Source organism: Giraffa tippelskirchi, chromosome 8 (genome assembly GCF_054371585.1).
Source record: "Giraffa tippelskirchi isolate mGirTip1 chromosome 8, T2T-mGirTip1v1.2.pri, whole genome shotgun sequence".
Taxonomy (NCBI): Eukaryota; Metazoa; Chordata; class Mammalia; order Artiodactyla; family Giraffidae; genus Giraffa; species Giraffa tippelskirchi.
Window position 1 is genome coordinate 72,474,237 of NC_137282.1, and position 14,450 is coordinate 72,488,686.

The 14,450-nt window shown below is 49.4% G+C and overlaps 1 protein-coding gene across 1 annotated transcript; it reads right to left on the reverse strand.

The window, feature by feature from the left end:
- Positions 1 to 76: 76 nt before the first annotated feature.
- Positions 77 to 3,268, reverse strand: LOC145518978 (ubiquitin carboxyl-terminal hydrolase 17-like protein 6). Its single transcript, XM_081524242.1, is given in 3 exon segments — positions 77 to 2,477; positions 2,480 to 3,140; positions 3,263 to 3,268. Coding segments are annotated over 3 exon segments (1,428 nt in total). The 3' UTR covers positions 77 to 1,716.
- Between the last annotated feature and the right edge of the window lie 11,182 nt (positions 3,269 to 14,450).

Consider the following 14,450-nt stretch of genomic DNA (forward strand, 5'->3'; position numbering starts at 1 on the left):
AGTGCTCACACCCTCGCTGTCCTTTTGCCTGCTTCCCACGGCACAGAGAAGCGAGATCAGCCAGTATGTTTCTCTCTTTTGCGCGAATTTCCCCCAACCTGAGGCGACCTTCCCATTCCCTCGGCCACGCCGCTCCAATCACCGATCTTCTTTTTCTTCTTCTCCTCCTCCTCCTTCTTCTTCTTCAGAGGGTGTGGATGGGGCAAGCAGTAAGTCCGTTTAGGCGATGGGGCGGAGGAAGATGCGTGGTGACGTTGAGGTCGGGCTGTGCGTGGCTCCACTTTCTCGTCCGGGGCACGTTTCTTCGTGTTCTTGGGGGAAGATACTGCCCATCTTTCGGTTTGCTCTCTACTTGTGGAGAGCATGGTGCGGTGTCGGTAACCGTGCGGGGGGAAACAGCCCACGGAAGGTTGTCTGTTCCTTTCCCAGTCGACTAGCCGGGTCAGGAGCCACTGTTGTCCCTCTAGGTCTGAGAAGCTACATCGCACCTTCCCGGCCCACCGTTTGATGGAGGGCTTTGGGTTTGAAGCCAACAACCAAGAGAAAGAAAGAAACCGCAAGAGGTGATCGACAGGGGTGCTCAGGCGCACCCCCACCCCCACCAGGTTGCGGGATCACCAGGCAGTCGAGAAAGCAGCCAGGCGAGGACAGCTTCCCCGCCGCCCCAGACACTTTGGAGGCCGGCCGCATCTCATCGCGCCCAGTGGCGTTTGTCCGGGGCCAAGCTGGACGAGACAGCTGACTGACGGGGAGGATGGGCAGAGTCGGATGTCCCGTTGTCTTGCTCTCACAACCTAGGGGAGGCTTGGCTCTTTGCTCAGCGCGGGGAGGACCTTTGCTCTCAGAAATGAACGTTGCGTGACCTTTCGCCCCTTAGGAACCAGTGCGATGTTGGGGGAGACGTTGCGCTGGGACAGTCGTTGGCTTGCCTTCCTCCCCTTGGCCTTCGTGTTGGTGCTGGTGGTGCTGGTGGTGCTGGTGGTGGTGCTCGTGGCATTGTGGATCGCTTCTCCTGTTCGGCACTCGGAGGTTCTCCAGCATACTCCTTGCACCGGAAATGGAGCCCCAGCGATCTTTGCGGACGAGCGTCCTGCAGGTGACGAACGGATCCCCGCCTCCTTCGGGCCGGACCCTGTCCCCAGGAGCACTAGGCCTCCCAAGGACATCCACCCAGAAAGCCGGGTTGCCCGCCTTCTCCCCGGACCCTGCTCGAAGTTTGGGGGCATTTTCGTGCGTCTGACCGGCCGGAAGGAGACGGTTCATGGTCCTGCACCCGCTCCTGCCTGCCCCCCGAAGGGCTCAGGAGCTCGTCTCCTTGCTCGGCTGGCCGTGAGCCTTCCGTGAGGCGTCTCCAGCCCGCGTCCCTCACCAGAAGCCAGCGGTGCGGCCCGTGAATGGAGAAAGGGGAAGAAAGGCAAACCCGCACACGCCCCGTCCAGGGAGGGCTCTCCCACCCGCGCAGAAGCGGGAGGCCCTCGGGTCGTGCTCAGGCCCGCTCACGCACCCCATCCTCTCCAGCAACTTCCCAGCAGAGCCAGCCCTCCAGAGCTCAGGCGCTCGGGCACGAACACGTTCCAAGCCAACCCCGAGGCCCCGGGCCCACTCCAGGCCCCGACGTTTTCCAGGAGGCTGCCTCACGGACACCGCCCAGAGGAACTCTTGGTGCGTCACACAGGGCGTGCCGCGAGGGGGCGTGGGCGTCTGCACGCATGTGCGTCACAGCCGACCTACCGCCACAGCCCCAGACACGGCCGCGCCTTCCTGTTCTTCCTCTTGGGCCCTCTGGCCCTCCCGCTGGCACAAGGGCCGTTGCCGACGTTCGTCGGCCCCGGAGGCGGGGTGTCCGCGCTGGGACGGTCGAGCCGCTCGTGCTCCTGCGCGGGCAGCTTGCCGTTTCTCCCTCCTCCGTGTGTGGACTGGTGAATCACGACGGCGCCGGCAGGCAGGGCAGACTGGACCTTGCGGAGGTCGAAGGCAGGCTTCGCTCGCTTGTGTTCTTGGAGGCGTCTCCACTGCTCTAAGCTGATTCCTTCGACCTCTGTGTCCCCCCGGGGACCCCTCCGACCCAGGAGCTCTGCCGCTGGCGCCTCCTGCAGGCTCCCCGGGCTCTGAGGGGTCAGCCCCGAGGGGGGCCGCTGGCCCTCCCCCAGCGCCCCCTCCCGACGCCCCCTCCCGGGCGTAGAAGAGGACGTAGGCCCTCTGGCTCAGGGCAGCAGTCTCGTCACAGGCGCTCACCTTGGCATCGTCCATCTTATACCACTGGCCGTTGCCCGCTCGGACATAACAAAAGTAATGTCCTCGCTCAGCACTCCACCCGGAGTGCACCAGCACGGCATAGAGCACGTAGCCCGGTGGCCCTGCCTTCCGCTCTGACGTGTAGGGCTGCACGTCGAGGCACCGGGGATAGCGCACTTCCTGAGCCCTTTTGGCCCCGCTCGCCTGTGTGAACCGCTTCAGCACCAGCACCAGGACCTGGGGGTGCTGTGCAAAGTCAACTTCTTGGTGGCAGGCGTCTTCTGGAGACAGACGCCACAGTCATAGGCATTGTCAGCGTCCAGCCTCTCGGGCTTCACCAGCTCTGTCAGAGCTTGCTCCACGCTCTGAGCCACCGTGATGTCCAGGCCGATGTCCTGATAAGGCTGGAACGTGTCCAAAACCCCGAGACAGTGAAGACACCGGCTCTGAGACCTCCAAGTCCCCCCGAAGATGTGACGGATGAGGGCGGTGTCCTCGGAGGGCTGGCCCGATGGCTGGGATGCGCTCAAGCAGCCTTGCCGCATGGCATTCAGAGTGAACATCGGAAACTCGTGGGCATCTTCCTGCTGGTGTCTGTGGAAGGCCGCCAGCAGGTCCTTGCGGGGCCGGATCACCTCTCCCGGGTGAAGGAGGGCTCGGGTCGCGTGAGCTCGCACGGCACAGAGCGTGCAGGAGGTGCGGGCCGGACAGAGGGAGGCGTGCTGCTGGGACACCATCCAGCTGGCCAGGGGCGGCGTGTGGCTCAGACACTGCAGCACTGCATTCACGTAGCAGGTGTTCCCCAGATTCTGAAGCCCAGCCCCCACCCGCCACGGCCCCCTCCAACTCAGGGCGACTTTCTGGCCGGGCGCCAGCCCTGCTGACCCAGGAGCCAAGTCACCCCGCTGAGGGCACCCAACCGCCGGCGACGGCCCCCGAGGGACAGAGGTTCCCCGAAGGGCATTCGCCCCAGCGTCGCTGGGCCGACCACCTGGCCCTCCGGCTAAGTCGTTAAAGGGAGACGTACTCGCATCTCCCCCGTGCGCAGAACCACCCCCTGGCTGTCTGCAAACTAAGCCTACGGGATGGTGCCTGGGTGGACGCGCTGTTTCACCATTGTGAGACACCGATGCATCTGTTTGAGAATCACAAACTGACAGAATGGTGGCTGCTGTTGTGAGGTCGACCAAATGGTCCGACGGGTTGGTGCGGATTTTTGTTAATATATATATTTTAATGTAGGTATCCAATCAGAAATCTTTAAATTAATTGTAGTGAAAATCACCATTATCATTGTTACTCAACAATTCCATAATAAGTACTTTTGTTTGTAGTTTATTTAAGAAAAACTGTTCCAAGTTTATCCACAGAGTATCCTATTGAAGACTAACAGAGAAGAATTTTGAGATGCAGAACTTTCTTAACACACGAGGAAAATAGGAGCCTCTCCTTCCTGTCACGAGGCCCTGCCCTGCAGCAACCGAACTGGAAAACCAAATCCCGGCCTCTGCAGCAATGGGCCCCAGGATTCAAAGCATGGTCAGTTACTGCTGCTGCTGCTGCTGCTGCTGCTGCTGCTAAGTCGCTTCAGTCGTGTCCGACTCTGTGCGACCCTTTAGATGGCAGCCTACCAGGCTCCGCTGTCCCTGGGATTCTCCAGGCAAGAACACTGGAGCGGGTTGCCTTTTCCTTCTCCAATGCATGAAAGTGAAAAGTGAAAGTGAAGTCACTCAGTCGTCCCAGACTCTTAGCGACCCCATGGACTGCAGCCTACCAGGCTCCTCCGTCCATGGGATTTTCCAGGCAAGAGTACTGGGGTGGGTTGCCATTGCCTTCTCCAGGGGATCTTCCCAACCCAGGGATCAAACACAGGTCTCTTGCACTGCAGGCAGACGCTTTAACCTCTGAACCACCAGGGAAGCCCCAGAAACAGTAAAGGATTGGGAAAATATCCTAAAGTAGGAAATGGCCACCCACTCCAGTATTCTTCGGAGAAGGCACTGGCGACCCACTCCAGTGTTCTTGCCTGGAGAATCCCAGGGACTAGGGATCCTGGTGAGCTGCCATCTATGGGGTCGCACAGAGTCGGACACGACTGAAGCGACTTAGCAGCAGCAGCAACAGCCAGTATTTTTGCCTGAAAAATTCCATGAGCAGAGGAGCCTGGCCATCTATACTCCATGGGGTCACAAAGAGTCAAACACGACTGGGCATGCACACACAGACACAGGCATCTTTGCTTATGTCTACAGAGCTTAGAGTGAGAACCAAATAAAGCACTAAGGACAATATCTGGTTTTTGTTATTTTTCAAAAAATTTTCAAATTAATCATTTTAAGTTTAGATATATATTATATACCAAAAAATTCTCCATTGAGCACTATATTTTATTGATTGTCTACTTATATAGTTGTGTGTAAGCCCTGGGATGCCCAGCATCTGTAGGCAAACCGCTCCTGACATATCCTGAAGCCCTCCGGGGGCCCAGCCATCAGGCTGTGACTTGGAGTTCCCAGGAGATTGGTTATCACTCAGGGTATGTGGCCAGTGGCAATAGGGCCTGCCCCTCTGGAAGTGAGTGGAAAAAAGCCCAGTGCTCTAACTAAATGCTGTCCTGGCACCAACTGAGTTTCTCTCACTGACGTCTTCACTGCTTCATCCAGATAGTCCACAAACCACTCGTGTTCCAGGCTGGGATTCTACGGGTGGTCTTCACATGGTTGCAGCTTTTCCCAGTGACCAGTCCCAGGTACCTATGCCTCAACCTCTGGACCCTCACATAGGTAGTACTGCTATCAATGCTTAGGGTTAAAAACAGCAGATCCAAGACTCTGAAGACTTGTCCCAGGTCCTGCAGAAAGCTTAGAACTGAGATCTGGTGGCCTTTAATGCCACCTAAGCCCACACCATCTGCCAGGAGACATGTCAATCTCCAGATAATCACAATCAGGTTGATTAAGTACAAAGAGGGACAAATGTGTCGTGTTGGGAGGAGGGAGGAGGAAATATCACCCCTCTGGTTTTGTCTCCCTACTTTCAGCTACCCAGGGGCCCAAGCCATCTCCTCAATATCCTGTGTTCACATATTGTCCTGTTTTGACTCAGACAACATGGAGGGTCCCTGCCCATCAAGTAGTAATTTTCTCAATTTTGAGGGGTACAGTCATGAAATGTCTTCCAGTGTAAAAATAAAGAAAAGATAATAATCACTCAGACCATTGAATTTCTGTATGAGGTGAGGATGATATAAGGTCCCTTGAACTTCTGTTCTCGAAAGAGGGTGGGAAGAGGAAGAAAAAGCTCATCTTCAGTGAATGTAACCTTCACGTGGACTCTGTTTAGTCATTTAATCTGTACAGTTATTTAGTCATCATAACGTTTATTCAAGGTCTATATGGCCTAATATTTTCATGGAGGTCACAGGCTGAAGTGGTACTCAAAGTGATAGAGCCAGTTCCTAGGCAGGTTGACAAGAAGTCCGGGGGTCCCTGAGGAGACAGGGATCTAGGATTCTTGAGGAGGAGGAAAAGACTAACTTTTTTTTTTTCTCTCTGCATTCCTTTGTCTAATCACATAAAACAGTTTTTTTTTTTTTTTTCCTTTAAGCCCGGAACTTATGATTACACAACTCAGTTGAAACTCTGTACTAGGGATTATATAACAACAATGTCTCCTGCTTGAGGACAGTTTCTCCTTCTTGAAATCCTTCTGACTAATCCTGATATCTTCAAATATATTTTATGGCAGTGGGTCTGGTAGGATCCTTCTCTTGTTAAGTTCGAATCCTGTTATCCTAAATTGTAAATTGTGGGAGTGGGTCTGGTAAAATTTTCACAAACTTGAGACATTCTTTCGCTTTATTATAGTAACTAATTTTAAAAGTGTTTAACTGCCTTGCTAACACTAGCGAGGGGGGCACTCTCCATCCCCCTTCTGATGTCTATGTCAGAGGCTTTCTCTGTCCCTTTCACATTTTAATAAAACTCTGCTTCACAAAAGCTCTTGAGTGATCAAGCCTGGTCCCTGGTCCCGAAGCTAAATCTTCAGAGATCATGAATCCAACATCATTCACCACAAACTACAAAAGCATGATGACACAATGGGCAAGGGGAGGTTCCCAGACAAGCCCTGAGGCAACTAGGATAAGGGGTATTGATTAATAAGGGCTTTGTGGAGAAGGTGACATCTGAGGAGGGCCTTCAATGATGACTTCTCACCTAGACAAAACTGGCACCAAACAGGAACCAAACACAAGACAATGAGTGAGTGAGTGAGTGAACAAGTACATTAAGGAATTGGCATCTCCCTAACACAACACAAGAAAGAGCAGCCGACTGAGGGCAAGGCTTGGAAACACAAGGCACAAGGAGATCAGCGGGCAGGGCTGCAGAGTGATGCCACCTCACTCCATCTATGGGTGTCCTGCCATCACGATGGCCTGTGCTGTGCCTGCTCAGGAAGCCCTTGCCTGTCCTCAGCTCTGGAATACTGTCATTCCCAGCAATGCCTGCCCATGTGGCTTTGGTGGTCCCATGTGTAATTATACTCACTTGAAGGGGGCTGACTGAAGAGGGACAGTTGGTGTGCAGCTCCCCCACTCACTCTGAACATCACAGAGATTCTCAAGCCTATTAGACAAAGCTCAGGTTCTGCTTACACCCTCAAGGTCCTTAGCAACATGGTCCCAAGGAAACATCAGTCTTGTCCCTGGATGGTCCCTACAAGCCCTATTGTCCTGTGCTTCCTATTGTCCAAAGACCAAAAAGAAAAAATGTTCTATATATTTGTCCATTTCTCAGTGTTTATACTCATGACAGACCCTACACCATTTCCTCCTTCATAGAAGGTTCTGGGATTATCTTTTTTCACATGCTTCCCCTTCTGGACTATGAGCTCCCAAGCATAACTAGACTGTACTGGACCCCAGCTGTTGCCTAATTGTAGCATTCACTACAAAATCTTTGTGGTGGTTTATCTTAAAAAGACAGCCATCTTCAACTCATTCCTTCCTTACATACAACAAGACACCCCACGCCAAGGAGACAAGTGGTCTGTTTCTCCAACCTCCCGCATCTGGGCAGGCCTGTGACTTCTCTGACACATAAAGAATTGCAGAAGTGGCTTGGGGCCAGTTCTGAACCTACCTTCTGAGAGATCTGGCAACTGCCACTTCCTTCACTCAGACTCCTGCACCCACGCCAGGGTCCCTGGAAACCCAGGCTCTGCTGTGAGAAAACCAAGCCTCAAACAAAAGTCATGTGCACAGTCTGGCCAACAGGCATGGCTGAGCACCGAGCATCTAGTCCTGAGAGGGGACCTGGTGGAGCCTCTGGGTGATGCTGCCCCAGTTGCCATCCAGTTGCAGTAGCAAATGAGCTCTAAGCAAGAAACGTGCAGCTCAGCCCAGACAACCCACAGAGCTACGGGAGATGATGTCAAGGTATATTTCAGATCACTAAGTTTTGCAATAGTTTGTTACATAGGAAGATTAACTTGATTGAATCTATAACAACCTCTTAAAAGCCAAATATAATCAAAATAAACTATAAGCCCTATTAAAATATAATTCAACTGAGCAAAAGTTTAAAATCTTAGTGCCTTTATTTAAAGATTTATGAATCAGGCAGCATCCAATTTAGCAGTTAGAAAGAATCTCTGAGGACTTACACAAAATAAAAGACGTCTATAGCCACAAGGGATCACAGACAAGGAAGTTGTACTGAGCAAAGAATCCAAGAGGTTATTGTGAGGTTACTTTCCATAAGGGGCTGGCAGGGGTCTCTCAGGCAGATGACTTAACTAGTGATAATCAGAAGATTCCTGGCTGACTGGGTCAAGATTTTATTTCTGGAGGAGCCAAAACTGCATTTACGTCTATTTTGCTAGCCTGGTTGCTAACTAAACAATTCCTTCGGGAACTGTTGTCTGGTTGTTAACAGTCCCCTTGGGGGCAGCAACAAGGCTTACCATTGCTGGTTCCTTGCGCTAAGCACAGTGACTGGTGTGTTCATTCCCCAAATGCTGAGAGCTCTGTGCTCTGTGCCAGGCCCGTGCTGGGGGCAGGGACCCAGCCCTGACACCTCACAGTGCTTTATATTCTAGAGGAGAATAAGACAAAAAAACCCCCACACTTCAGAAAGAAACGATCCTGCTGCTCCCACAGAGCTGACGCTGTGGAGGGAGACAAGGAATAACCAGAAGAACTTGTAGAAGAGTCAGCTCCGTGGAGTGAAGTGTGGGACACGGGACAGCGGGCTGGGAGGGGGCTGGGGCAGAGGGGGGCGGGGAGGAGAGGAATCTGCAGGCCGGGACCGAGGGCCGCTCCTCCGGGTGACGGGCCACCGCGGGTGCTGACAGGGCCGGCCCTGGTGCCGTGAAGGACCGAGGTGGTAAGGGCAGGAAAGGGAAGAACTGTCACTGCCGATGCACTCGGGGACATGTCTCTGAGGTGACATTTAAGCTGCGCTCTGGGCCACTGTCCCTCTCCCCTTGTCACCAGAGCCAGACAGCGAGGATGGCAGCTAACATCACTCGCACTAGTCAGTCCTGAACCTGCGCGCCCCGCTCACTGTTCCCTCCTGAGGAATCACAGTAAAGGCCCCTGTACTGAATCCCCTCCCTCCCTCTCCTGACAAGTCCGCTCCTTTCCCGTGTGGCCCAATGGCGTGGCCTGTCCCTCCTCTTGGGAACTGTAAGCAATCAACTCTCTTTGCAATGACAGTTGTCTCCTGATCTGTTTGACTTATTATGCCTCAAATTCCCTATTAATACACTATATCTAAAATTAGCCAAAAATGACAGCACACTCTGTAGACAATTAAGTGTGGACAAATGGAGAACAAATGAATGATGACACTTGTTGCAATGTCCTCAATCAGTTTAATATTTTGATTGTAGTTTAAGTGTGCGCTTTGTGTTTTCCTGTCTGGTTAGGTTCCTCTGGGTTAGCTGAGCATTCATTCACCAACTGTTTCTCCTGACAAAATTACTTGCAAGCAAACCTGAAATTCAGAATATGTTCACATTGTTTCCTATATGGCAGGAATCATAGAGCAAAATTCTACGGCAGCACTGATAAGGCGTTCATGGCTTTCTCCAGGTTGGCTAAGAACGAGCATAGTAGTAGCTGTGTAGTGTTAGTTTCTCTGTTCCAGCTCTTTGTGACCCGTGCTGTGAGAGGAGCCTGGCAGGCTACAGGCCTTGGGGTCCCAAAGAGTTGGACACAACTGAACGACTATATATTCTTCCAGATTCTTTCCTGTCATAGGTTGTTGTAAGATAGTGAGTATAGTTCCCCTCACTATACAGTAGGTCCTTGTTGTCCACCGAGTATATACACAGCAGTGTGTGCATATTGATCCCAAACTCCTAACTTACCTCTCCCCACATCCCCCGTCAACCTCCTTGGTAACCATAAGCTTGTTTTCTGTGTCTGTGACTCTCCTTCTGCTTTGTAAATAAGTTAGTCTCTATCATTTTTCAATATTCCACATATGTGATATCATACAATGTTTGTCTTTTTCTATCTGACTTACTTCACTTAATATGAAATCACCATGTTCATCCATGTTGCTGCAAATGGCATTACTTCATTTGCTTTTATGGCTGAGTAATTTTCCACTGTACAAATGTTCCACATCTTCTGGACCAAGCACTTCTTAGACCGTACAGCTTGACTTACTTTCAGTTCAGTTCAGGTCATTCGCTCAGTCGTGTCTGACTCTTTGCGACCCCATGAATTGCAGCACATCAGGCCTCTCTCTCCATCACCAACTCCCAGAGTCTACCCAAACCCATGTCCATCGAGTCGGTGATGCCATCCAACCATCTCATCCTCTGTCATCCCCTTCTCCTCCTGTCCCCAATCCTTCCCAGCATTAGGGTCTTTTCCAATCAGTCAACTCTTCGTATGAGGTGGCCAAAATATTGGAGGTTCAGCTTCAACATCAGTCCTTCCAAAGAACACCCAGGACTGATCTCCTTTAGGATGGACTGGTTGGATCTCCTTGCAGTCCAAGGGACTCTCAAGATTCTTCTCCAACACCACAGTAAAGGAACAAACCTTGTGAGTAAACCTAAGGTTTTTGTAGAGATGGAGAATTTCTCTGCAATGATTCATATATCATTAATTAGTATTTAATAGATTAGGAGACCAAGAATAGTAGGTAAAATTGGTGTGTGGTTTTGTTTTATGTCACTTATGTCAAGTCCTGATAGCAGGGTTAAATTATATTCACAAAATCTGGATTTCTTCTGTTTTCAAGTCTTGATTCTCTAAAATTATGTGGTACTTGTGTGGTCAGTTGTTTTTTGCTTGCATAGCCTTTACATGATCTTCAGAAGTAATTCTTGAAAAATTTTATTTTATAGTCTTCCTTGCTTATTTTTCTTTTGTTATAGCTGCTTTAAATATTGGTCTTGAGAATACATATTTTTCCAGAAAGTAGTCAATTTCTTGAATATTCTAGTATATTTGCAGGGTATATAAAGGGGTTGACATTCATTTTTTTGGGGGTGGGTATGAGATGGACAGGGAGGCCTGGTATGCTGCAGTTCATGGGGTCGGAAAGAGTCAGACATGACTGAGCGACTGAACTGAACTGCTGAGATGATACGACATATACATCGGACCTGCTGTCTGGCACAGGACCCCTAAACGTCTTAAAGTTTCCCGGGGGACAGAAATGTCTTCTGGTTTGTTTTGTGTGTTTTCTGAAAGTGTTAATTGTCCTTTTTCCTGGTAGAAAATGATTACTTTCATAACAGACACTTTTGAGGATTATTGCTAATTCTATGTGCCCTTTATTTTAAGGCTTGTGATTAATTTCATCTCTTTCTCTGTTTTGTTTGTTTGTTTGTTTGTTTTTCGTTTCAGCACTAATACATGCATTTTCTCTCTCAGTTGAATGCCCCACATATTCAAGGAGGTTTCTTCACTCTGGCTGGTGAGGATTCTCAGCTCCACATGAACTTTGGACATTCTTCAATGCATTCAGTTCAGTTCAGTTCAGTCGCTCAGTCATGTCCAACTCTTTGAGACTCCATGGACTGTAGCATGCCAGGCCTCACTGTCCATCACCAACTCCCGGACTTTACTCAAACTCATGTCCATCGAGTCGGTGATGCCATCCAGCCATCTCATCCTCTGCCATCCCATTCTCCTCCTGCCCTCAATCTTTCCCAGCATCAGGGTCTTTTCTAAGGAGTCAGCTCTTTGCATCACGTGGCCAAAGTATTGGAGCTTCAGCTTTATCATCAGTCCTTCCAATGAATATTCAGGATCTCCTTTAGGATGGACTGGTTGGATCTCCTTGCAGTCCAAGGGACTCGTAAGAGTCTTCTCCAACACCACAGTTCAAAAGCACCAATTCTTGTGCACTCAGCTTTCTTTATACTCCAACTCTCACATCATACATGACTACTAGAAAAGCCATAGCTTTGACTAGATGGACTTTTGTTGACAAAACACTGTCTCTGTTTTTTAATATGCTGTCTAGGTTGGTCATAACTTTCCTTGCAAGGAGTAAGCATCTTTTAATTTCATGTCTCCAATCACCATCTGAAGTGATTTTGGAGCCCCCCAAAATAAAGTCAGCCACTGTCTCCCCATCTATTTGTTGAGCTATTTCAAATCGTGAAAGATAATGCTGTGAAAGTGCTACACACAATATGCCAGCAAATTTGGAAAACTCAGCAGTGGCCACAGGACTAGAAAAGGTCAGTTTTCATTCCAATCACAAAGAAAGGCAATGCCAAAGAATCCTCAAACTACTGCACAATTGCACTCATCTCACATAGTCAAGTAATGCTCAAAATTCTTCAAGCCAGGTTTCAGCAATGCATGAACCATGAACTACCAGATGTTCAAGCTGGTTTTAGAAAAGGCAGAGGAACCAGAGATCAAATTGCCAACGTCTGCTGGATCATCGAAAAAGCAAGAGAGTTCCAGAAAAATATCTATTTTTGCCTTATTGACTATGCCAAAGCCTTTGACTGTGTGGATCACAATAAACTGTGGAAAATTCTGAAAGGGATGGAAATATCAGCCCACCTGACCTGCCTCTTGAGAAACCTGTAGGAAGCAACAGTTAGAACTGGACATGGAACAACAGACTGGTTCCAAATAGGAAAAGGAGTACGCAAGGCTGTATGTTGTCACCCTGCTTATTGAACTTATATGCAGAGTACATCATGAGAAATGCTGGGCTGGAAGAAGCACAAGCTGGAATCAAAATTGCTGGGAGAAATATCAATCACCTCAGATATGCAGATGACACCACTCTTATGGCAGAAAGTGAAGAAGAACTAAAGAGCCTCTTCATGAAAGTGAAAGAGGAGAGTAAAACAGTTGGCTTAAAGCTCAACATTCAGAAAATGAAGATCATGGCATCCGGTCCTATTCAATGCATAGGTCTCCAGTAATAATTCTTTCCTCAAAAGTTGTTCCTGCCCAGCCTTGTGGAATTTCACCTGTGTGTGATCAGATGACAGAGACTCAGTGGGCTCATTAGGCACTTGTAATAATTATTCCTCTCTGGGTAGCTCTCTCTTTTTGATGTCCTGCCCCACACGTATCGCCTTCTGCACCACCCGGGCTCACCTGTGTTCTCAGATCAGGAGTTTGCTGGAACACATCTGGGTTCCCCTCCCTCTACCTGCAGCATGGAAATTGCCTGAAGGCAGACAGCCGGGGGTCATCAGATGGATTTGTGTATCCATCTTCACTCTAGGAACTTAGTCCTGCACTGCCTGCTGTCCAGGATCTGAAAACAGTTGTTTCAAGTATTTTGTTCAGTTTTCTAGTTAGCAGTGCTAGGTGAGGACGTTCAAACACTGTTCCTCTTAAAGCTGGGAGTGGAAGCCACATTTTGTTTTTACAGACACTCTTTGAATCAGTAATTCTATACCAGTTAACCGTATATGTTTGAAAGTATCTTTGGCTTCATTTTCTCTGTTTTGCTCTTGCAAATGTTAAAACAAAACCAAATATCAAGAGACACACTAAAACAGGTTTTGTTTTCTGTTTATTTCTGGTTGAACTTTATGCCAACAAATCCTAGGTAAGGAGTTAGGAAACTGCAGTAAGTCAAAGCACCAGCAAGATCACAGGATCTGCAATCAACAGGGTTCTTAATGGTACCAGAGAGCCTTTTTTTTTTTTTTTTGCCCTGCCATAGGAGGTGGATGCAGTAATTGTGGTGCTAGAGAGATCACAGGACATTAATGACACAAGTGAGCCAACTAAAATACAGGAGGCTGAGGCCAGGTGCAGCACGTTTGGTCAGTGTGAGCTGAAACATACTTAATTTTGAGTTTCCAGAACCATTACCTCAAACAAAGTGTTCAACTTCTTCCGATGTTCACATAGAAAGATTGCATAAAATCTTTTGCCTAGAAATTCTACTTCCATGGAAGAAAGCCACCAGGAAGATTGCTTGGAGAATTTAAGAAACGTGTGGTTTTTAGGCGGAGAAGGAGGAAGTGAGTAAATGGCAAGTACATTTCAGAAACAGAAAGGGGTCTGTGCAAAGCCAGCAGGCTCTCTTTGGTGGAAGGCAGGCTGTGCACTCACTGCTCCTTCCCCATTTAGCTGAGATCACTTTTATCATGTATCAGGTAGCTCCAGTGAAAACTTCAAGTACAGGGGCTTCCCTGGTGGTCCAGTGGTTAAAAATATGCCTTGCAGTGCAGGGGACACCGGGTCAATCTCTGGTCCCCAGAAGATCCCACAGGCCACAGAGACATTAAGTCCATGCACCACAAATACAGAGCCCAGGCACTCTGGAGTCCACCGCTGTGCATTAAGAGAAGCCGCCAAAACGGGAAACCCCACCCCCGCAACTAGAGCACAGACCCTGCTTGCTACAGGTAGAGAGAGCCTGCATGCAGCAAAGAAGGCCCAGTGCAGCCAAAAAGAAATAAAATTATAGTTAAACAATAACTACAACAACAAAAAGACCTTCAAGTACAGTGACTCTCAATGGCTCGAGTAACTCCTACTCATTGTTCTCAGCACCCCGGCGTATGGAGTCTACAGGAAGCCCCTTGTCCCATGAAGGCCCAGACTCTCCATCGACCACACGCGTCTCCAGCAGTGTGCTGTGTGATCTCCCGACTCAGCTCTGCACAGAATTGCTTCTGATGGTGTCAGTCTTTAGGCAGGGGAGTCATTCTTGTGAATCATCATCTAAGAATTAATATCCTCTCACCTGCAA